General features: G+C 42.4%; 1 protein-coding gene across 1 annotated transcript in view; it reads right to left on the bottom strand.

Annotated features, from left to right (window-relative positions):
* Positions 1-33: 33 nt before the first annotated feature.
* PYGL (glycogen phosphorylase L) overlaps positions 34-25498 on the bottom strand; it is a 32919-nt gene continuing 7454 nt past the window's right edge. The window contains exons 4-19 of the mRNA XM_014465628.2: positions 19792-19923; positions 16227-16338; positions 15721-15803; positions 10813-10956; positions 10495-10587; positions 9424-9570; positions 8703-8866; positions 8134-8248; positions 7449-7550; positions 7182-7329; positions 7007-7065; positions 6760-6901; positions 4912-5119; positions 3689-3823; positions 3185-3251; positions 34-388 (exon numbers count right to left, since the gene is read on the bottom strand). Of these exons, the coding sequence (XP_014321114.1) occupies positions 212-388; positions 3185-3251; positions 3689-3823; positions 4912-5119; positions 6760-6901; positions 7007-7065; positions 7182-7329; positions 7449-7550; positions 8134-8248; positions 8703-8866; positions 9424-9570; positions 10495-10587; positions 10813-10956; positions 15721-15803; positions 16227-16338; positions 19792-19923 (2028 nt within the window). The 3' untranslated portion in view covers positions 34-211. The remainder of the gene's footprint in view (positions 389-3184; positions 3252-3688; positions 3824-4911; positions 5120-6759; positions 6902-7006; positions 7066-7181; positions 7330-7448; positions 7551-8133; positions 8249-8702; positions 8867-9423; positions 9571-10494; positions 10588-10812; positions 10957-15720; positions 15804-16226; positions 16339-19791; positions 19924-25498) is intronic.

The raw sequence follows: 25498 nt of genomic DNA, 5'->3' as shown, positions 1-25498 counted from the left end.
TTTGTTATAAAATAATACCTTTTGAGACTCAGGTAGCTCTGGAAATTCATACTTTATTTTTAGCTCCAATACAGTTATACACTTTCCCCGCCCAATCCCCAGAGATACTTAACTGGATTGTTAGCTAACAAAACAAAACAAAATCAAAGAATGCTGCAAAAAGGTTCAAGTCCAATAAGAAACTATTTTTTTTCTAGAGACATTTTACAACTTACTTTCCACTGGCTTTGCACACCCCATTGCTAGATTCATTGGATAGGGAAATCTTTATATCTGAAGGCTCCATGTTCCAGATGTCCTTGGCGTATTCCTTAATTGTGCGGTCACTGGAGAATTTCCCCGAGGCAGCTATATTTTTGAGTACCATCGCGTTCCAGGCCTTTGGATTCTGTAAACAACACAGATATATGAGGCCCAGGGCCTCACTACCCATTGAGCTTTAGGACAAACATCAGGCCAAGCATATCGAAGCACATTTCATGGAGAAAACAAAAGGAGTAAATTGTAGTGAATTATAAATACATATGTCTTACAGTTGAGAGCTAAATAGAGCAGACTGAGCTCTTCTCCTATTTAGAGTATATATTTCTCTTAAGAATGAAAAATATGTATTTTGCATTTTCAGAGAAACCAGGGATGTAAATTACCTAATTGATAATTTTTGCTATAGTTATGATGTTTTTGCATGGAAATCATATTTTCCATGCTTTGTTTCAAATGAGGATACCTTCCTTTAAACTACAGATGAAAAGAACACTAATATTCACTATCTGCAAGAAACCAAGTCAAGAGATTTAACCTGTGGCTCACAAAGTTTGGAAAACACTATGCTAGAATGCTAACAATCCACTGAGAGACTTTATTGACCTACTTTTCTTGTGTTTTTTTTTCCTTGAAGGTAGATGTCCCAGTAGATTTATACTGAATCCGGTTGGGGTTTCAAAACATGATTAATTAAGGTTTTATCCTTAATAAAATATGTAACATCCAAATCTCATACTTTTTATACCAATAAGAATATAAGCAAGTATCTAAATTATAAAAGGCCAGTGGCCGTAACGCCGTAACAACCAAACGACAGGTGACCAGGAGGTGCATGGAGCACCTCTTGGTCCCTCCCCCCCAGCTCACGAGCCACTAGTGGAGGCAGGGCAGGGCTCGTGGCTTACACGAGGTGCGGAGGGCCTCGTGCGGAGCTCAGGGCTTGCGTGGCAAGCTACTAGCGCACGGCGGGTCTGGGTCTTGCGTGATTTCACACGCAATGTGAAAGTAAATGTTATTAAATGTTATTTAATAACCTCATGATTTTGTAAAGAACTCTAAGAGTTCATTGTTAATTACCAGAACATTATTTAAAACCAATAGCAATGCATTATAAGCATTAAAAAATCTAAAATTACCATCATTCCTTAAGGTACTGCAGAAAAGAGTCTGAAATTAGTTTGTTCAGACTCTGGAAACTTACTAAAATAAAAGAATAAAAGCCTAATCTCTTCACTTTCTTTGTATTGTTGAGGCTTAGAAAACAAACTCACATGGATGGGAAGTCTCGTCAGTAAGCCTCAACAATACAATTATTGTTAAGAGTAAAAAATGCAATTTGCACTAATGAACAAGAAAGACTGACCCAAATACTTGGCTTCTAGATGAGCATCCTTTGGATGAGGGCCATCATTTTAACAGAAGAGGCCCATTGTGCAAGTTTGACATTCACGTTTGTGCTTGCCCTTGGCCAGATTTCCCTTTTTTGTTCTGTTTTATTTTTATTTCTTCCCCCTGCAGCCTTTCTACAGACAAGCATGGGTTGCAATCAAGAGGAAAGAGGGAGAGGTGGCCATTTTCCTTTCTCTGTCTTTGAGGCTGCTCTCTCCAGTGTTCAGGAAGCAGGGAGTAGGCCACTAAGCTTAACTCAAGTACTGCCCTTCCTTGCTTATGGCCATGAACTGGAATTTACTCTGGTCTGTACACTTTTGGGGGACTGGATAGGACTCTACCAGAAGCTAAGGGCTGTGAAGCAGCATGAGCCTTGAATGAGCCTACTTTAAAACCCAGTGGGATACCCGGGATGACTGTAGGAACCACCCTGTTACCTGCTTTGGGAAAGGAATGGAAAGAAATGTTAGTGAAATATGTTTCTGTTGGAAGTAGTTACTGATGAATACAAAGGCAGGCGGTGGTGATTTTATGGCTCTTCACTCGTCTGCTGCACAATGGTTTTCAAGTTGGAGGGCAACAATAAAGACTAAGGGGGCAAGGGCCACCAGAAGGCTCAAGGACATCGACCCCAAGAGACCCATCCTGGAGTCTTGGCAGAGAGCCAGCCTCTTTCGGTATCTGTTCTTCTGTGGTGTCTGCAATTCACTAAAAGTCTATTGTATCAGAGATGATGAACCTTTCCTTGTGTCTACTAATGAACCCAGAGGGCTGGGCTGCTTGATAAAGATGTGCATGGCTCTGGCCTTTCCTTTCCTTCCTTTCTCCTCTTCCCACCTGCCTTTTTTTTTAAGTACAGTCTTTCTTGTTCCTTTCCATTCTTAAAAAAAAATTCAAACATAAAACCTTCAATTTCTTTGCAATTTTAAAAGAAAAAGGGGGTCAGTCTTTATCCCAATAAACTAAAGCTCAGCATTAGAGTCATTTAAGCAGGTTTTCCAAATACTGATGGTGATGCCACCCACTACAGGGTCAGACTCTCGCCCAGGGAGACCGGCATCTGTACTTTAACAAGCTGCCCTGGTGATTCTGATGTGCACTGAACAGGCTCCTGGGAGGGTGTGGTAAGAAGAAGGTGACTTTGTCGTGCCCAGCACAGTGCCTGCCACGGGAAGGCCCCATGCCTCTCTGTTGAACAAGTGAGTGGGTAAAACGAGTATTCAATTTGGATTTATACCTTTACTTTCCAGGACATGCCTGCTACATGGTGGGTGCTCAATACATATCAAATAATTTGTAATTTTTTTACTTGGACATTAAAACCTTTACAACTGCTATGGAAATGTCGAGTCAACCTCTGCCTAAACGTGGGAAAAGTCGAGTTTTGATCTGAACAACCTAGACAGTTGTCTCACTTCCCTTTTTTGATTCATCAGTGGGGCCCTGTTACTTAGACTTAATAAAAAGAAACAGAATTTTAAATTAACCATAGTAAGCTGGTTTACTTTATACGTCTCAGCTGTGTACTCACCATGTACAGCTGGCTGACTTTTTCTTGACACTTGACATACGCTTCATAGTCTGCAAACACTTTAAACCTGTGTTGTTGTTTTTTGTGTGATTGGGAGGAAAAATCAAAACAAAAAGCTTCATTAATAGATGTGTTAAGATTCCATTTAAAATTCTCTTTTTGTTTCATGGCTGCTTTACCGAACTCACATTTCCATTCACAAGAACTTTAAACAGCCCTCAACCTTTCTACGGTCCTCCCCACAGGGAAGAATGTCATCATACAGATGCATCTGAAAGCTGTGTCCACCAGTGGAAGGAGAAAAAGAACACCAGATTTGCGGGTCTTATCCTTAAAGCTTCCTAGCATTGCCAGTGGAGAATCTTTAATTTTTCTTTCCAAGCCTAGGTTAGCTTGTCAGATCACAGATCTATGCTAATCTACATAGTTGGGTTGTAGTTGGTTTATGATGTTCTTGCTCCCTTGTCACGGCTGAAATAACACCACCTTCTTCGGAGAACTCACCGGTCATGATAAAATAGCATGTTGATTACATCTTTGAAGAGGTCAGGCTGCTTGGGAGAATAGAAGCCATTGTCAATTTGATCAATGGCCAGCTTCAGCTCTGGAAGTGCCTCGTAATACTCTTTTGCGTTGTATCTGTGGGATGGGGGTGAGGTAAGAAGAAAGTTCTGTTAGTGTTTGTGATTAGCAATACACTAGACAGCACATTAGCTGTGAAAAATGCATTCCGAAATACTAAATTTTATAGAAGTCATTATAAAGTTCAATATGGGTATCAATAATATTTGACTAGATTCTGACATTTCTCCCTCCCCCCTCCACACTTAAAGTTGATTAGTTCCTTGTAAATGAAGACATTGACAGTAGATTTTTAAAAAATTCTAGTCCCAGAGCAATAGTCTAGTCTAGAAGACAGTAAGATTCATTTCAAAGCAGACTTTATGGCTCTAAACAAGCATTATGTTAAGTTAACCAGCTGCTTTTGGACCCACAGATCCCCAGATTTGTTGCTACTGAGTTAAAATTTACTTCCCAGGGCCAGGAAGTATACCTGACAACCCCCAAATGTTGTGATCCCTGTCGTTCCTTTGGGCAGCACTTTTTATTTTTTTATCCAGGTTAATAAACCTGGTTAATAAATCTATCCATATTCTAAAAGAAACTATTCCTGGGTGCTTCTGTACACCCTTACCTATCCTCTCCTACATTTTAGTCCATCTGTTTGCAATCTTAAAGGAGCAATCTTAAATCATAGGCAAAAACTGGTTCATCTTTTGATCAAGTTAAAAATCACAGGATGCAGAGAAGTGACCAGCTCATCAGGCCCCCTCTGCAATGGCTGATATTGAAGAGCAACAACCCCATGCACCTGGGCCCAAGCTCCTTTAACTTTAACTTGCTGGATTTCATTAGACCAGTGGTCTCAACCTTGGCTGCACATTAGAATCACCTGGGAATCTTTTTAAAATCCTGACTTCTGGGCCTCATTCTCCGGAAATTCTGTTTCTTTGTTACTAATGATGAGGCCCAGAAATCAGGATTTTAAAAAGATTCCCAGGTGATTCTAATGTGCAGCTAAGGTTGAGAACCACTGCATTAGACTAATCCATGGCCAGGAGGCTCCTCTGACTCTTGGGAGATGTCTGCTGCCACATTTCCTGTGACTCAGCCTGAGTGGGATCCCTGGGTGGGCAGGCACCCTCGTGGGAGAGCTGTTCTCTCACCCTTTCTTGTCCAAAGCAGCCACATCATCTATTCTCATGCCAAAGATGAACAGGTTCTCTTCCCCGGCTTCCTCTGCCATTTCCACGTTGGCCCCATCCATGGTCCCGATGGTCAGGGCCCCATTCAGCATGAACTTCATATTGCCTGTCCCTGAGGCTTCAGTGCCTGCGGTGGAAATCTGCTCCGACAGATCTGTGGCTGGGATGACTGCAAGCAAGACAGGCATGTTAAAGTGAGTGATTATGACTCTAGATCTGCTTCTATTTCATCTAAGAATTTATGTAGCTGGCCTGCTTTGATCACTAAAGTAGTACATGTCATCAAGATAAACATTCAAATGGTGAAGGACAGGTCTCACTCTTCCCCAGGGCTCAGACAACCACTTTTGTCTTTTTTTTTATTATTGATTTCAGAGAAGAAAGGGGAGGGAGAGAGACAGAATCATCAATGATGAGAAAGAATCATTGATCGGCTGTCTCCTGCACGCCCCACACTGGGGACAGAGCCCGCAATCCGGGCATATGCCCTGAACGGGAATCAAACTGTAACCTCCTGGTTCATAGGGATGCAAAAGTCACCAGCTGGGCCACTTTTGTCCATTTTTGATGTGCTATCTTGGTGGTTATGGCCACAGTGCTAAATAACTATATGCTTATTCTACTCTTTCTTGGTCTATAAACTTCAAACAGCATCTATTGACTCTCTGCTATGAAAGTTGACCCATTTCTCTTCTCCCTTCCAAATTTTGTCATGGTTTTATTTTTATTTAATCTTCTTTATAATTTTAACTAATATATTGAAACTTTTCTTTCTAGATCCTTAAAACTCGGTCTCTCCTGACCTTTCTTTTGCAATTGGAGGAAACAGGATTGTTTGTATTCCTACCACTTCTCCTCAACCTTCTTCCACTTTCACAGCAAGGAAATGAGCCACATGCAACTGAGGTGTGTCTAGGGCCAGACACCAAGCCTCTGAGCTTTCAGCCTGATTTACACAAATTAGTGCAGCCTGCAGTCCTCCTGCCCCCTTCTCTACAAAGGTCGGGACTGACTCTCTGTTTTAGTTTCAGAGCTTATTTGTGGATTAGGTATATGTTCATTTGCATCCCTAGGAACCTGGCTCCTTTTCCTTCATGCAGACAGTTCTTAAACAGTAACAGCAGAGGACCCACAAACACCTCAAAAAGAGAAAGATCCCTTTTCAATGCAGGAAACAGGTCAATACACAGTTGGCATTTGAATGTGGATGGCGCTTTGTATGTGATGCAAATAGCAAAGGTCCCAGTGGTAGAGAAAGGGATGTTGGCTTCTAGCCAGTCTGATTGTCCCCACATGGAAACTCAACGCTTGATCTCGGAGGGCCCATCTGAGGCACAGCTAAGCCTCGTGCTCTGGCAGCCTGACGTCTGTCCTCATTCCCTGTTGCCACATGAACAAACGAAGTGACCAGAGGATTATCTGGGGGCTGGGGAGTTGGTATCCTATTGCAAAACTGGGGCTGGGAACTGAAGATCTTCTCTTTCTTTTGTAGAGCACAGTCTGCACTTTACCAAAACCTCAGGGCTGCTTCCTCTAGCCCCCGGCTCTGGCTAGCTGGGAGGAAAATGCACTTGCACATGTATACGGTGATACTGTGAAATGTACTCTGTGATACTGACTCCGGGGACAGCAATCTCATTGTCAGTTGGGTCATCTTAAAAGCTCTTAGCTTAGGCTCTTACTCTGCCCGGTGACACCTTCTATCCCCAGCTCCTGGCTCCCTGAGCTCAGCTGCCCCGTTTTTCCATATCTTGTCATCTCTTCCTAGCATTTTCCCTGGCCTCACATGGTTTGCAATGAGGGCACTACCTTTTTCAGCAAGAGACACTCTGTAGTTCTCCAAGAAGATGACTTTCAACTTGTTTCCAACCATGGGGTCATTGTTCACCACATCTGCCACGGAAGTGATGAGCTTTATGATCATTTTGGCCATGTGGTATCCCGGGGCAGCCTTGGGGAAGAATGTGGAACACACTGACAGGATGCAGCCACGAGGAAGTGGAGAAACGGCACGAGATTATCGCCCCCACCTCCCCAGTGAACAAAATCAACTTACTTTGCCACCAATTATAACTGTTCTGGGCACGAACAACTTCTTAGGGTCTTTCTTAATGCCTGAAAAAGATGGAGAAGTGGATGGAGCACGGGATGGATGATGGCCGGGGTGGCGAGGCCTGCACGGGGTGCTGCTGCCGCCCCCGGGGCACCTGGTGGCTACAGGGCCGACTCACGGTTGTACATGGTGATCACGTGCAGGCAGTTCAGGAGCTGCCGCTTGTACTCGTGGATCCTCTTCACGTGCACGTCAAACATGGAGGCTGGGTTGATCTTCACTTTGTACTCCTTCTCCAGGAACTGAGAAAACTTCAGCTTGTTCTCCTGTTGAGACAGTGCACAGGCAGGAGTCCTTTTGATGGGGAAGCATCGGTGGTCCCCTTTAAAAACTGGAGCATAAACCCTCAAAGCACGTGCCGGGCGAGAACCCACACGAGTCCCACCTGCTTCACATTGGAAATTTCGCGGAGGAAGACGTCGTCCCCCAGGAAGCCGTGCAGCTTCGTCAGCTGGCTCAGGTCTTTCACGTAGTCTTCCCCGATTTTCTTTCAGTTTAAAGGAAGAGGTGGCTTTAATCAGGGATGGCAATCAGGCCCAAATGAGCAGCTTCTGTCCCTGTGGTGCGTGCTCACTCAGCTACCACGGGACAGCTCGCCTACCACACAAGGCGCAGAATGGCTTCACTCAGAGAAGGGGCTAGAACTGCTGTGTGGGAAGGACACTTTGCAGGTATCTTAAACGTAGTCTCAGGGGTATTGTGTTAAAAGCAGGAAATCTACCTAAGGAGGCTGGCAAAGGACCCAGGTTCCACTAGTTATTTATATGACCTTTGTTATCCTCTTTTACTAAATAGAGTTACCAACTTCCATCTGTGTGTCATATGAATACTGTTAGCCAGGACCAGGTACAGAATTGGTAGGGACCCTTGATCAAAACTGAGACTTTCAAGGTGACTGCAGCAGAGAATTAAGTCAAGCACAGAGCCTCATGGGACTGCACAGGCCACGTGCTGATGAAGCTGGCCCTGCTACAGATTGTATTTGCAAATTTTAAGTGCACGCATGCCTCTTGCATTCCAGTCGGATCTCCCTCCCTCTCTCCCTCTCCCTCTCAGCACTTCCCAGTTACCTCTGCAATTAACTCTGCAAGCCCCGGGTTGCAGAGTAAGAGCCAGCGCCTTGGAGTGATCCCATTGGTTTTATTCTGAAACTTGTCTGGTTCTAGCTCACTGAAGTCCTTGAATCTGGAGACAGAAGAGACACACCACTGAGTCTGGCTGGAACAGCAGGTTCCTGCATGCAGGATGAAGTTCAGAGTTATATTCAAAGAGTCAAGTGTTGGCTTAGAAAGATTAAATAAAGGTGGAGGGAGGAGCTAAGAGCATCTATGGGTGTCATTCTAAATAGAAATCCATTTGGGATTCAAAATAGTTACAAGGAAAATTCCAAATCTAATCACCTCCATATAATTTTCTGGCACCAACATTTAACCAGACTTTTCAACAGAATAATTTTAGTTTTGGTCTCCTATATCTAGAATTAGGATGGTTCATAGAGGAAGGGCCTTTTCTCAAGAAAAAAATACTTTAGAACATTTTGTCGGGGTCGTTCCTCCTCTCCAAAGCAACACTGAGTTTGCTCGCACTGTTCCATTCATGGAGCAGCGTCAGACACACCACCCTGGGGCTGGAAGCTCACACTTGGGTCTTCACGATGTCTGAGTGGATTTTAGCCACGCCATTCACAGCATGGGAGCCCACAATGCAGAGGTGGGCCATGTTGATCCTCTTGCCTCCTTCCTCTTCGATCAGAGACATCCTTCTCAGACGGTCAACATCTTTAGGAAACAAGGCTGCGATTTTCTAGCCAAAGGAAGAGAAAGGCTTCACTGGTCACTCAGGTTTAAAGCAACGTTGGGATAACGTTGTTCACTTTCCAACCAAAATTTTTGACGGAGTGAATATAAAACCTCACTCCCACGGAGGGGCTGGTTAGCCTTCGGGAGATGCCATCCCTGTATTTTAGTACTTTCAAAAAGATGTCTTTAACAGAGTCCCACCCAGACTTGGATATATATGATTTCAGAGAGGAAGGGAGAGGGAGAGAGAGGTAGAAACATCAATGATGAGAGAGAATCATTGATTGGCCACCTCCTGCACACCCCTCACTGGGGATCCAGCCCACAGCCTGGGCATGTGCCCTTGACCAGAATCGAACCTGGGACCCTTCAGTCCACAGGCCAACCCTCTATCCACTGAGCCAAATCAGCTAGGGCTTGGATACTTTTGATGTATCAATGATTGAAAGACATCAATCATTGGTCTTTCAATCTTTAGGTTTGAAGTTTGGAAAGAGGGAACACCGTAGCCACCCCAAACCTCTAAGATCTCATTGTCATGACACTCTCAAAATGACTTACATCTAAATGCTTCTGATTTATCTCATAAATGATTTGCAAGTGTCGAGGAAGCAGCTTCTCCACCAGCTCTACAGGCCAGCGCTCCAGGGCTTCTGGGAGCACGGTGTGGTTGGTGTATGCGAAGGTCTTCCGGGTGATCTCCCACGCCTGCGGGAAAGGGAGGGCTGAGCGGCTTTCCTCTGCCAGGAAGGCTGCCCTGCCTGTCACACCCCTTCACACAGCAAACATTTCCTCAATCCCCGCCCATTTATAACAGGGCAATTCATTTGCAAGAGGACAATTCCATCTGCTTGTACACAGTTACACACTCTTGATTCCACTCGATTCCTGAATGGTCCAGAGAGTGGGAATATGTTTTTGGGGTACCAAAGGGCAGCTAGTTCTAAAATGGACTGATAAAACATAAGACGGCATGTTAATAAATCTTCTCTACTATTCGACTGTGTCTTTATTCATTTTTAAAAACATTGATTAAAAAAATATATGTATTTTTATTGATTTCAGAGAGGAAGAGAGAGGGAGAGAGAGATAGAAACATCAATGATGAGAATCATCAATCGACTGCCTCCTGCACACCCCCTCCTGGGGATTGAACCGCAACCCAGGCCTTGACCAGAATGGAACCCGGGACCCTTCAGTCCGCAGGCCAACGCTCTATCCTCTGAGCCAAACCAACTAGGGCTGTCTTTATTTATTAAATAAAAAACATTTGAAGAATAAAAACTTAAGTAATATTGTGAGACGGTATAAAGTATGTTTAAAATACTGACTTCCAGAGCAACAGGACACTTTCAATGAGCTGTATCCTGGGGTTAGAGAGCTTAATCTAAAACCCTTTTAGACAAAAATCGGTAACTTCCATTAGGAATGTACTTGTTCATTTCTTAGTCTAACTCCCTGTGAAGTAGTAAAGATGGAGAAATGACAGCACCAGAGTGAGGTTTACCTCTAACTAGTGACATCAGCAACCATAACTTATTTTTAAAAAATCACAAAAGGAGCTGTTTGCAAAATCTCCCAACCACAGATATTTTGATTAATTGAAGGAAAAAGAAGCCAAATTATCCAGACCTTGGACCAGGGCAATTTTTCAATGTCCACAAAAATCCTCATCAGCTCAGGGATGGCGAGTGCGGGGTGAGTGTCATTCAGCTGGATCGCAACCTGTGTGGAGGAAGACATCAAGGTGAAGGCGACGGATGGCCCAGGTCTGGCTTCCTTGACCTCATCCCTGCTGGGCAAAGGCCAAATGAAATGTCAACCTTCCCTGGAATGCTTTAGCATGCATTACCTACTCAACTGATTTAGCACTGAAACAGAGGAGTTACTCTGATAGGAAGTCCTCGTCCCCTCAGTTGTCCCCCCTGGGTTCACGGACTGTATACTTGCCTGGTCTGGAAAGGCATCAAATGCAGTTCCAGCACGATCCTCGGAGCCAAACTTGGAGGCTTTGAAGCGTCGGATGACATCTTGCAAGGTAGCGGCCACCACAAAGTACTCCTGCTTCAATCTGAGCTCCTTCCCTTCAAAAAACTTCAAGCCAGAGAGATGAGTGAGTGACTCACAGTGTTAGGTGTGGCCAAACCTTGATTGGTGTCTCTGCCCAGAGAACTTTAAGGCTAAAGCCCATTGGACATCGGGTGGAAGATGGCTGGTGGGACACCAAGCACTAGCCTTTGCTCTTTCCTGAAACTCCATTGAAATGACAGTAAGAGAATGTATAAAAGGCTGCTGATAAAGAATGACCGGAATGGGAGAGAAGACAACAGCAACAACTTTTTAGAAGCTGAAAACGGGTGAGTGATAACTGAGCCAGTAGACCTAGGATGGGTGAATCCTGACTGGGTATTGGAAAAGAGCCAAAAAGCAGCTCGATTTATACACCAAAGCCCCCAAAGGCGCAGGAAACGACAGCACTGGGTCTCCTTAGGAAGTAGGGGTGAAAATGGGGTAAAAGGTTAGTTGAGAGCCTGTCTAAGAAGCAGTAGCCTCAGACCTCATCCCAGTTCCCTCAGCTGAGCAGTTTCCTTTCTCAACTGAAGCAGAAGCGGTTGGTGTTTCTGTAGAGATGGTCAAACAGGGTCTCTGACTGGCAAGCAGCAGGCATAGGTAAAGGTGGGTAAACCCCCTACTGAAAATGTGAAGAAGGGGGTCAAAGGAAAGTTTATGTACTGAATGTTGAGACTCTCAGTGTTCTCCTCTCAACCAAATTTCAGAACACAGGCAGTCAATGTTAGTTCTACCAGGAAAGTCTTCTTTAGAGAATCTGACCAGCCAAGAGGGAGTACAGACACTGACAGGATGTGCTCCCCAGGAAATGGCCCCACCAGATGACAACAGAGTGGAGCCCAAATAGACCAACCCCACCCAAGTGTACAGAGCTACCCCAAAGCTTGTGGGTACCCTTCCTTAAACTTTAATGGGCAACTAAGAATCATTAGATATCTAAGAAAATTTTGTAAAAGAATGCTAGAGGTTAAAATAAACAAGCAAAAGCCAACTCAGAGGACACAGAGACTAGAAAAAGGAATATTATAAGAATACTATCAATATCCTCAGATTAGAGAAGATAGTGTATTCAAGAAATAAGATTAAGATGCTTTAAGAAAATATCTAGAGAAAAAAAAAGATTACTCGGAAATTAAAACATGATAGTCAAAATAAAAAAATAAAAAACAATAAAAGGATTGGAAGAGAGTTGTGATCACCCAGAAAATGGAGCAAGAAGACAAAGAAATGATAAATAGAGGAAAAAAGGTAAGAAAACTGTTCGTTGAGGATGTTCAATAGTTCCAGACCATTTCTCAGAGAACTGCAGTACTGTATTCCCAGACTAAAAGGGTACCCAGGCTCCATGGGTGAAAACAGACTCACACCAAGCAACCCTCCCCAGATCTAGTACAGTTGGAAGTAGGTGGTTGAGGAAAGGAGAGGTTGAGAGAAGGCGGAGTAATATATATATTACCCTACTACAAGCTTCAAAGGGAAAAAGAGCATGATTCAAACAAAAGATCAGGAACCAGAATTGCATCAACTGTCATTTCAAAATTAAAGAAAAAAGAAAAAAGAATCAGAATTGCACTGTACTTCCCAGCAATACTGAAAACTAGAAGACAACATCAACAAAAAAATGTGTGCTCTACATCCAGGCAAACCATCGATGTGAGGGCAGGAGAAGACACTCTCCGATATTCAAGGTCTCAAAAAAATTTGACCTTACATCCATCCTTTCCCAGGAAGCCCTTGGAGCACATGTACTACCAAAACAAGGTAGAAACAAACAAAGAAAAAGAAAGACATGAACACAAATGACCCCAGAAACTCTGAGCACAGGATGCCTCAGAATAACAGGGAAAGAAGACCCTGAGATGACAGGGAAGCCGTCAACCAGGAGAGATCCAGAGGAGGCTTTTCAAAAAGACCGAGTTAACTGAATGCCTCCTGTGTCTGAATGTATCCAGAGGACATGTCTGCAACTGAGGGACAGTGAAGGATAAATTAAGGAAAAGTACTCAGAAACCCAAGCAAACAAACAATGACTATTAACTCCAAGAAAAACAAAAACATTTTAAGAAAAAATAATCATTATATGATGACACACATAGGCATAGATAGATCAGCATCCTGAAGCCTTTGTATGGTCATAATAATTTAAACACTGATTAAGGAGCCAGTGAAAATTACTATGTAATTATGTGGAGAATAGGGGTAGGAAATATGTGTGTGTGGTGAGGTGGGAGTGTATGGGAGGGAGTGAGCTATATTCTCATGTTCAATTTCACAATTGTGAAATGGGCAAACCAAGAAGAAACAGCTGTTATTAGAAACTAGAGGCCCAGTGCACGAAATTTGTGCACTCAGGAGGGTCCCTCAGCCTGGCCTGCGCCCTCTCACAGTCCTGGAGCCATCAGTCGGACATCCTTAGCGCTGCCGTGGAGGTGGGAGAGGCTCCCGCCACCACCGCTGCAATCACCAGCTGTGAGCCCAGCTCAGGGCTTCTGGCTGAGCAGAGCACCCCCTATGGGAGCACACTGACCACCAGGGGGCAGCTCCTGCATTGAGAATCTTCCCCCTGGTGGTCAGTGCGCATCATAGCGACTGGTCATTCCGCCTTTTGGTTGATTTGCATATTGGCCTTTTATTATATAGGATATGGAGGTAAGAATCCAGGAAAGTAATTAGAAGCAAGGGATGTAGTTGCTTCTGGGAAGTGGGAAAAGGAAGACTATGTTTTTATATAAGCCTCACAGAATGTTTTTCTTTTTAAACTATGTGCATGTGTAACTTTGATAAAAATTTAAAAACCAAATTAAAAATTAAAAGTTATTAATAGGAAACTGGATTGATATCACCAATAAGAATTTATAGGTGGAATTTGGAATTTTAAAAAAAATTTTTTAGTACTCTTTTATATTGCTAACATTTTATTTTCTAATGGCATGTATCATGGTAAAAATTATAATGAAATCATTCTTCTTTTTTAAAAAAAAGCATTATAAATCTATCCAAAATGAATTTAAACCTTTCTTGAGTTAGGGAATTTTTAATATCCTAGAAATAAAATGATTAAACATAATCACTGACTTCAAGAAGTTCAAATTAGTGGGGAAAGAGAGAGATGTGTAAACAAGGCTTTAAATAAAATGTGATGATTAAAAAATTAATGTTATATTTTATTATATACACAGTACTCTGGGAACCTGGGTACTCAGGTAATTTTTTATCTGAGCCCAGAAAGATGAGTTGGATTTGTCAGATGTGCACAGGGGGCCAGAGAAATCATTGCAGGAAGGGGCAGCCTGAGAAAGGCATCAGGTGAGAAGAACAGGCAGGGCAAACTGTCCTGCACATCTGAGACCTCACTGCTGGGGCAGGATCACCGAGGGTGCGTCAGAGAACTCACGGCCGTATTAATGAAGACCTTAGAGAGCACATCTAAGATTCTGTACTTCTCTTGGGCGATCAGAAGCCTTTAAAAGCTTTAAGCAAGAAAAAAATATCTAACTTGTTGCAGAGGGAGGACAGATTCCTGGGAAGAATCTTGTCTGGACTAGGGTATGGCCAAGTTGGGGAGAAGGAATGAGTTTTGTTCTGGTAATTACAGTACAAAAATGATGTATTACTTGTACTTAAAACAAGCACAACCTGGAGAGCTACCTTTTACTCAATGAATTTAGTCAACTTTGCACCTCATACTTAGTATATGCTGTCAATTGCTGTAGATGATTATTTCTAAATAAAGTTAAGTTTGGTCCTTAATGAAGACAAGAGGATGAAGGTCAAGTCCCTTCCAGTGAACCAATCAGGATAGCCCCAGGCTTAGAACTAGTCTTACTTTAATTGACCGTGAACTAGAACAACCTTTTGCTTTTGGATCAGAGATTTCTCTGAAATGTACAGAAGTCACAGTGTTTTTCCCAAAGGAAAAAAAATAACATACACCATAAAGTTCTTGAAAAGGCTGCAGCAAACTTAATCCTCCTTAGAGACTGTGGTTTAACACCAAGTGGACATCTGGCCTTAAGAATCATTTATGTGGTTTAACACCAAGTGGACATCTGGCCGTAAGGATCATTTATGTCCTGGTCCCCAAATAGTTTTGTGCCATCATTGTTGAGCAGAGTACTAATTTGGTTGCTTCTGAGATTATTATTTTTAAAATAAAAATCATTATAGCTTCAAGAAAATGATTTTACCCATGTAGAAGTTAGGGCTAAGTATATTTAAACCAAATAAGAATCCATTGCAGTCATCTAAGATCCAGTTCCAAGTGTTTGCTTGCTTGTTTGTTTTTTAGCTAAGCTGTTCTTAATGTAAAATCAGGAAAAAGTTTAGAGAGATGAATAATTGCATAAACAAGTGTTTGCTCCTGGGTCAGCTCCGAGGTCCATGACGCCACTTCACCGGGGTCAGAGGGCCGGAAGAGCCCCGACATTAGGGGAAGAGGCCAGGCAGGAAACCTCCAGGGACTCTGATGTGGATGAAATTTCTGTTTGGAAAGTAAGCAGTGCTTCAACTAATCTTTTATATCCAGGTCTGTTTTGAAATACATGTACAGAACTTCCAATCCGTCACGGGGTCACTGATCAAGGGCAAAATACCTATTCTGGCTTCACACACTGCACACATTTGTTTTCCTGACTTGGATAGGAAGGGGAAGTCTAGACAATTCAGATGGAGATTATTTTGCATTGAAGACGCAAAATCAATAGTAAAGCCCTTTACAAAGGCTACTGAACAGGTGCTTCCAAATAAGCTGCTTCTGTTTCCCCCGAGAAAGCAAGCTCGATCACTCACATTATCATTGGGATAGAGGACCCGGGAGATGTTCTCGGCCAGATTTCGGTCCAGCACGGCCTGAATGTAGTCTCCAACGTTAACTGGGTGGAACAATAGTAAAATGAATAAGTAGACAAGCCAGCCACTGCTATCAAAGGCCCTTGACCTCACCTGATGTTTGCTGTGTATCATGTGGGATTTCTAAAATTCCCAAAAATTCAAAAGGATTTCAATAAACCTTTACGCTGTGATCCATGTGAAAGTCTAAGAAGGCCAGACTTTAAAAATCTCCTCCATACCTGCTCCTCCACAGGGCTGCTTAGTCTCTGAAAAAATTCAGATCAGAAACTCAAGGCTTTCTTTCTCAAGCTCAATTTGGTTCTAACTGGCAATCATCAAAAAGAAACCACTGCGTCCTAGACCCCAAGATCCTTGCCATCTTTCTAGAACAGAGTACTAAATTGCTTCTGAGATAAAAAAGATTAAGCACACACACAAAGGAACAGAGCCCATGCTGTACTCACAGTCTTGGAGGTTAAAGTCGTTGGGCGCCCGAGCAGACCAGAGGCGCATGGTGTTGACGGTGTTATTCATATACCCAGGCACTGGGGTGTCATACGGCAGGGCCAGGACCACCTGTGGGATTAAACCAAAGTAGTTGCTCACTGCTTCCCAACTGTGATGATGTAGATTGAACAATGGGCTGGGAGATGGCAACTGGAATTCTGTTCCTGGCTCTATCACTAACTCAAATTGTATGAGGCCTAAACCAAGACAAGGGTCCTAGGGCTGGGCCAGGGGTGGGGACAGTAATTAGGGGCCATTGTGGATCCTCCTCCCATTGGAACAATCTGGAAGGCTGGAACCATCCAGACCCATGGTCCTTGGTGTCATTTCCATGTTGACTTCTCTTGGGTGTCCCTTGCCTTGATCTGAGTACAGATCTTTTATGTTTCAGATCAAGCCACTGCTCTAAGAATAAATTATGACGTGCAAACAAAGTGACAAGTGTGACTCTGTACCCATTAAAACACAGTAATCAGGAAGTTTAGTGTAGGTTATTCAATGGCCTGATTTCAAATATGGTAAAAATCAACGAAATACGAAATTTATGAAGACAGGTTACATAAGATGTTTAAAATGCTATGCTAGTTTTTTCCGAGTTGCACGAAGAAGTTATTTTAGTGACCTGACAAAGCAGTTGCTAGTTAGCTGAGGTGGGTCTGAGAAGTAAGCTTTGGAAAATCTAGCTCAATCTTTGTGACAGTCATTGAAATAGAGAAGGACAGGGAGATGAGCTGTGTTTCATGTGAATTTAAAATTTATTGGGAAAAGATTCCTTTCTATTCCCTGCCTTATCAGAGTCAAGCTCTAAGGGAGAGGGATGACAGATTGATTGAATGGGAGGATGCTATAGATCACTCAGTGCAATCCACTTGTTTGGACTTGAGGAGAACGAGGCTCGAGAGAAGTGACTTGTCCAAGGTCACAGTCAGTGGTAGGGTTGAAATGCAAACACAAATCTCTTTAATTGAGTCTGATAAATTATGAATGAATGAAGCATGACAGCCTATATCAATCAATCGTACATATTCAGTCACACTTTCATGAACGCCCTGACCTCGAAGTAATAAATCCCTCTTCTCTGAGTATCCTTCACTAGGCAATAAAGGTCTCTGGTGACCTTTAAAGCAAGCTGTGATCAATCAGGAAAAGTTGTTTACAGAGTGGGGTGAGTCTGGGTTCAAACACGGTTTGTCTTTCTGACCCTTGAGGCATAACTGAGGCAGCTGGGGAAGCACGTGGCTCAGATGTCCCTTTAGAGAACTTCAGGCAGAGCTGCCACCTTTGAGCGCCAATGCAGGCCGTGCTTTCTCTGGGATGCTACCACTGTGGCAAATGAGAGCTGGGACTCCTCTCATGAGTAAACTTAACCCCATCAGCCTGGCCACCTGCTCAGAGCTGCACTGCTGTCTGAGGCTCTTCCTGAAAACCCTCTTCTTTCCCCCTTTATTCTTGTAAGGTGTCGCACCTCCTCCTGCTCCCCCTCCTCTTTATCTCTCACAGGCATTTCCCCAGTATATCGCATCCACTTCTAATTCTCGCTGGGTCTGCTTCCCAGAGGACCTGAACTGACACAAGAGTGAACTGGTCAGCTCACTGGCAGCTGCGCACAGCATGCGCGCTCCGTGTCTGCCTCATGCTCTCTGACCCTTCCAGCTCCAAATCAGGGCTGATCAGTGATGGCTTGCATACCAAAGTTCTGTACTGTGTGGGTCACTCACCTTATATCACATCTGCCCCATAACCGTGCCTTTGTGGGCACAGAACACCCACTCTCCCTAATTAAATTTCTGGATGCATTATGAAAATGTCTAGAGTTGCTTTGTGAATACAAGTTGGCTCAACAGTGGGGCCTGCAGTGCAAATAGGTGATTCCAGGTTTGATTGTGTAAAACTGCACATATTTAAACAGATCAGAAGTCACTGGGAGTTTTAGACACCACATCTATACCAAACACATGCTAGTTTACTACCAAATACATGTAGGGATTCTTTGGATATATTAAAAATTGATTTGTTTGCAGCTCTCCGGATCATATTTGTAACCAATTGCAACTTAGCTTGTCTGTTTAACTGAAATATAAAAAAGAAACTATCTTAAAAATCACAGTATTAGTTTATTCCCTGTATCATCGTACTATGACCTATTTTTAGCTTCTAATCTGTTATTTCATAGGCTGAATAAACTCAGGTTTAGGTAGGAAAACCCTTTTAAAAAAGTATTATTTTTCTGAACTGTGACTAGCTCTACATGAATTAGTAGAGCAGACCATCAGTTTAAAAAGTCAGCTGCAAAATGGGTCTAGGTGCTTCTAAGACAAAATGAAGACTTTATTCCTGGAGAATAATCCACAACCAACAATATTAATATAGTAGGTCCTCGGGTTATGTCGGAGATCCGTTCCTACGGTACGACGTAATGCGATTTTTGCGGTAAGTTGGAACCCACCTACATAAGCACCTACATCACTCACATGGAGCACATACACAGCAGTAATGAAGTGAGACAGTAAAAAAAATTTAAAAGAAAGATAACAATTCCCGACCTTTACTTGTGGTAAATAAATAATAAAAAACATAAAGCATATATGTACATATGTCAAAATGACGGAACTTTTTTTTTAATAAATAAATGGGAGATGGCAACATAACCACAAAACGATGTTCGTGGAGTCCGATGTAACCCGAGGACTGTCTGTATTACAATACTGAAGTTCACTCCTGATTTTGATATATAAGAACATTTACCTGATCTTTACCATTGTTTAAGCTTTTAAAGAATGACCAGTGATATATTTTTTTCCAGCCTGAGGCCATATGTATTAAATATCTCCAATGACTGGACAGTCCAGCAGTTAATAAAGGTTATTTATCAGGAAGTATGAAGAAGCAAGGCACAACCCTCCACTGGGGGTGCTGAAACCTGAGCTGTTCAGTGACAGGGTGACACTCAAGTCAGGGGCCATGAGTAAGTGCACTTGGTTGCCACCAGCCTTTTTCTCTTAGGAGTGATTTGGCACAAAATAACCGGGGACATTTTGCAATATTTTGCATTATTTTTGACTTTGCAAGGCATAGGAAATTTGGCAATTCTTCGAATTATTACTTCAGTTTGAAAATATTTACCCCTGCGAAGTTGTAAGTAAATAAGGTACATGTCATGGTGGGGTGAAGAAGGACATGGAAATGTATTCCATCTTGGTATCAACCACTTTGTATACAACTGGAGGGCTAAATATACTGGGATTACAGAATTGCTTAGCCTCTGGTAAAGCTGATTGCAAAATGACCTGGAGAATCACTTGACCTTGGGGACGGGACGTCACTTATCTCTTGGCCTCAGCTCCCTTGTCTCCAAAATGAGTGGGCTGCACTAAGAGGAGCCACACATTTTTTTAAAGAATATAATCTGTTATTCAATGTACGACGACATACTATAATTCATGTCCTATACATGTTATACTCCATGCTACGTATTCCCTGTGCTGTACTACCCAGAACACTAAATGTGAGGGCATTGCGTACCTGGGTGTCGATCCACTTGATCCCCGAGTTGCTGTGCTCTACTCTCCCGTAGAAGTGCACAGGCAGCATGAACTCAGGGCGGGCCTTCTCCCAGGGGTTTCCATGCCGGAGCCAGTCGTCTGCCTCTTCTACCTGCAAGAAGAATATTGGCTTAGAATGTACTTTTTTCATCAGATCAAATGAAAAACATCTTTAACTGAATCAACTTGAGAATATTGTTTTGGAAAGATGAGTGTTGGTTCTCCTGTCAATCTCAATTCATGTCTTACAGCCTAAATCAACTACAATATTTGCTGATACTGCTCTAAATGTGTCATAGATATTACTGCATTTAATCTTCATAGCGACCCTATAGGAGAAAACCATGATTCTTTTTTTAAACATGAGAAAATTGTAACTTGCTCAAAGTTACACAGATAGTACATGGTACAGCTAAAATTTGACCTTAGGTCTGTGTGTTCTAGAGCCTCTGTCTTAACATTGGTGAATACAATTGTCTAGCTCAGTGATGGCGAACCTATGACACGTGTGTCAGAGGTGACACACAAACTCATTTTTTTGGTTGATTTTTCTTTGTTAAATGGCATTTAAATATATAAAATAAATATCAAAAATATAAGTCTTTGTTTTACTCTGGTTGCAAATATCAAAAAAATTTCTATATGTGACACGGCACCAGAGTTAAGTTAGGGTTTTTCAAAATGCTGACATGCCGAGCTCAAAAGGTTCGCCATCACTGGTCTAGCTTGAGTGAAAGAGAGAGGCCCTCCAGGGATGCTCACAGTTGGATACCTCAACCTGATGGGTCCTATATGATGGTTTCAGTCAAGATTCTTGTGCCTACAGTGCAAAGACTCAGTTAAGAAATGCTACTCATAGAAAGCTCCCTTAATAAAGCTGATTTCAGTATAGTACGGAAGACTAACATTTTGCTGTCTTTGTTTAATTTAATCCTTATATAATTTTGATCTAATAATGATTATTCGTTATGGCTTATTTTGAAAATAACATATACTAAGAGGTCAGGAATTAATTTTATTGGCAATTTCAATTTTTTACCATCTATTTATGTTAACCTGTGACAAAATATTTTCTATAAAAGTTCTAAAATCATAATTTGTATTTAGGGTATACTAAGCATCAAATGAATTTTGGTTTTCAACAAACAAACAAAAATATCAAGAACAACAATAACCATACTTGGGGGAATGTATTTTTTACTGTAAAGATATTATTTGTGAAACGTTTAAAATATTGCATATATTTTTAATATATATATATATATTTTTTAAAATATATTTTATTGATTTTTTACAGAGAGGAAGGGAGAGAGATAGAGAGTTAGAAACATCGATGAGAGAGAAACATTGATCAGCCGCCTCCTGCACATCTCCCACTGGGGATGTGCCCGCAACCCAGGTACATGCCCTTGACCAGAATCGAACCCGGGACCTTTCAGTCCGCAGTCCGACGCTCTATCCACTGAGCCAAACCGGTTTCGGCATATTTTTTTATTGATTCCAGAGAAGAAGGAAGAGAGAGAGAGAGAGAGAGAGAGAGAGAGAGAGAGAGAGAAACATCAATGATGAGAGAGAATCATTGATGGGCTGCCTCCTGCACACCCCACACTGGGGATCGAGCCTGCAAACCTGGTTCATAGGTCGACGCTCAACCACTGAGCCACACCGGTCAGGCTTGCATATATTCTTAAAAAATAGAATTGTGTTCTGACAAGAAGGGGGGGCGGGGTAAGGCATTTTTTTTTTTTTTAGTACAAAGTACCCTTGTCAATGAGATTAGAATATGGTGATTTACTCAGCTTTAGTTTAAGATGATATTGTTTATGAATTAGGACATATTATGGTTGGGTGCCTCACGATCACCTAAATATGAGTTCGATGCCTGCCCCAGGCACAATGTGAAGGGAGAAGCAAACATAGCGACTGTTTTTTGAGATATGAAACAAAATATTAATGTCAACAGCCAGATAAGCAAATACATATTCATTTATTCAAACAAGAAAGCCAGGAGCCACCCATGAATATTAGCTACCAGCAGAATGATGAATGAAAAGGAGATTTAGAGAAACGACAGAAGATATGGGAGTGAGGGAGCTGCTGGAGGTAAGAGGATGTTAAGATGCAGGAGGAAGCCTAGGGAAGGCTGGAGCTGGATGTGACCTAATGGGCCAGTGGCATCTTGTTAAAATGCAGGTTCTGTCAATCTGAGGCAGAGTCTGAAATGCTGCATTTTTAACAATTCCCCAGGGGCTGTGTGGTACAGGAGCTAGATGGTGATTCAAAGTCAGTAACTATAAATCAGAATATAGATTCCACTATCCCAGTAATAAAGAGATGGAACCATTAAATTAAAATTTAACAAGAAAACAACTTAATTTTATCAGCTGGTAATGTGTTAATGACTAGAACTCTAAGACAAATACATGAGGATATCCAAAAAGGATCACGACACCCTAACTTACAAAACACTCTACGCTGCACTTAGGCAAGGGCAGGCTGGGGGCAATGTGCACACTGCTTTCTGTAACAGCAAAGGACCGAACCGGAAGGTCCGTTTGCCTCATTTCAGCACTCAGAACAGTTGTAAAACACACCTGAAGATCTGATATGAAACAGGAAGAAGATGAGGCAGAAGCAAGTTCTCCTTTTAAAAATCAAATGCCTAGAAGAACTGACAGCACATCTTCTGTTGAGAAATGCAGCAGGAACATGCTGTCCTGCCCTCAAGCAGCTGAAATGCTTCCAGAAGAGAGACTGGGCTCTCGGTGTCCCACCAGCATCCGGAGGAAGTCAGCGGTCGCCCTCACTCTCTGGTTCCTCTTAATGCCACCCAATGCTGGTCTTGTTTTTCCTGCCAAATAATGGCCGGTCTTAATCTCTCTGGGTTAATGAGTTCTGTAGGGGAACAGACGTAAAGCTTGCTGTTCTTTATTTTTAGTCTCCCTCTGCTTCAGTAAGGAATCAATTACCAATGCCCTCAATTTTACAAACCTTGTTTTTAAGGTAAATTGAAAAAACAGGTATTTCATAACCACAAACTGGTCTGAGCAGATCAGAGGAGAAAGAAAGAACTGCCCCCCGCACGTCCCCCCCCCCACTGCCCTCACTAAATCCATAGAAGCTGCTGGATGGTGATAAATCTCTTCTCTACCTTGCTCCTCTCCCCCTCCTCCCCCCATGAATCAACAAAGTGGCCTGTAAATTTAGATTTCCATGTAGCCAGTGATCCCTGAATGCACTAACATGCTGAGCCATTTGAAGATGGGAGAAGAGCTCTCATTCACATCCAAGTCAAGTGGCTGTGGGACCTGAACATCCCAGACGGAAGAGCTGGGACAAAGCCGCATGGCTCCGTGGAGTAAGGAGCAGTGTGCCCGTCCGGGTGGGGGCGGCAGCCTGGACTTGGCACCTCCCTAGAGGAATTACTCAATGCGATCTGTGTTCCGGCCAGTGTGGAAGCAGAGGTCAGCTCAGGGGGCTCTGTCAGAGACCAAATTCTAAGAAATGCTTTCCCTCAACTGTGGGATACACAGGACATGAAGAGCCAGTGAGCAAACATCAGGAGTAATCAACAAACTATGCTTTCTTAAATATGTTCTTTAAAACTGATTTCAGAGAGAGGAAGGAAGAGGGAGGAGAGGAAGAAAGAGATGGAAACATCAACATGAGAGAGAATAATTGACTGGCTGCTTCCTGCACACCCTTACTGGGGGTGGTGCCCACAACCCGGGCATGTGCCCTGACCAAGGATTGAACCGTGACCTCCTGGTTCATTGGTCAACGCTCAATCACTGAGCCATGCTAGCCAAACAACAAACTATGCTCTGATAGTACAAATAATTGAAAAATATTTCTGGGAATGCCAAGAATTCAACAGTGGTAACTAAAACATTGCCAGGTAATGGAATTTTTGCATGACTAATTATTGCAGGCTTGGCACAGGTTCTAAGAGAGAGAAGGGTCCAGGAGACACTGTTTGGTTCAACTCCAAGACACCTACTGTGAGTGCCTTTCTACTCAGAACTTTGCTGTGTGACTGTTAAACTTCTTGTGAGGTTGTTGTAATCATCTTTCCCCTCTTCCTCCCAGAGGCCAATTATTTTCCTAGGGGACTATTACTGATCCCCATTAGAGTTGAAGGTAAGTCAAGAATTTTAGCAATAAAATTATTTTCCTTATGGGGGTTCAAAATGAACACATTATTACTGCAAAACTTCCTGGAAAGAGTCTTCAAAAATTAAAAGTCCATCAACCTTTAAAAATGTTCCCAGCTTGCATAATTTTCAGTCTTCTCTGTATATGCCATTGTAAGAGCAAGGATGTATCTGGTGTAAGTGGGGGCATGACCATACCCTGAAATGACATGCTGGCTGCTTTCCTGGAAGATACTTTTTGTTTTTCATGGAAATGGTTTCTTTGTGGTATGATGTATCTTATGTTTGCTCTCTAAAATCCCATCCCTGTAAATGGATGTGGTAAATGAAATTATGTGTGCTTCTGACTTGATTTCAAGTCATAATAAAAAAGTGGTGATGGCTAGTGAGGCTAGCTTTGGAGTCTAGCAGAAGCCACTTGGTCTCTTTTTCTTTAAGAATACTGGATAGTATGTAATTCCTGGGTCTGATAGGAGAGACAAATACTTCCTTGGTATTATAGGAGAGAAAGGGATGGTATCTTGGATAAAGACCATTTAAAAAGGTAGTAGGTGTAATTAATGGTGATCTTTCACAAACTTCTGGGGAAACAGCACTGAAAAATATTTTTTTTTGAGATTGATTTGCTGAGTTTCTTTTAAATATTTTACAGGAGAATAGTTAAAAGATAAGAAATGAAATCCTTAAGCATTCTGGGGTAAAATGAGTACCATACAGGATACTTTCAAAGAGAATGGATGCAACGTGTTGGTTGAGTTGTGTCAAAATGTTAGTCATGCTGGAAATGCCGGCTTAGTTAGCTAAGCTTCTCACCATGTAACTCTAGATTATTGTACTGGGAAAGGGAACCGATTATTTTGTTTTTATGGCTTTTTCTGACTCTAAAATACACACTTCTTATGGACTATGAGACATGTAGAAGTGTAAATAGAAGACAGTAAAAGTCACCTGTAATCCTATCTCCCAGAGATAATTACTGTTGAAGCTTTAACATATATTTTTCTAGCTCTTTATCTTTTTGGCTGCCTTTGGATAGTTGAGTTCATACCATCCACATGACTCCATACCTCCTTTTTTCAACTAACATAAATAATTTCCCATTTCATTAAAATTAATAAAAATATAGTATTAATGGCTACATGATTTTATCATATAATGAGAGGCCTGGTGTACAAATTTGTGCACAGGTGGGGTCCCTCGGCCTGGCTGGCAATCAGGGCCAATCGGGGCCGTCTTGCCCAGTCCCAATTGGAGCCGATTGGCTGATTGGGGTCGGCCAGGGGGAGGGATGGCCGGAGGTTGGCCAGCTGTAGGAGGTTGGCTGTGGGAGCGCACTGACCACCAGGGGCAGCTCCTGCATTGAACATCTGCCCCCTGGTGGTGAGTGCACGTCATAGCTACCAGCCAGTCATCTGGTGGTAACAGTCACTTAGGCTTTTATATATATAGATAGCACAATTTATTAAATTATCATATTTTTCTTATAAAAAGGTAACATTTTATTGAATGTCTATTTGTGCGCTATACATTTTA

The sequence above is a fragment of the Myotis lucifugus genome, unplaced genomic scaffold, assembly GCF_000147115.1.
Source record: "Myotis lucifugus unplaced genomic scaffold, Myoluc2.0 scaffold_304, whole genome shotgun sequence".
NCBI lineage: Eukaryota > Metazoa > Chordata > Mammalia > Chiroptera > Vespertilionidae > Myotis > Myotis lucifugus.
Note: the sequence above shows the minus strand (reverse complement) of the source record. Positions and strands in the feature narration are given on the sequence as shown.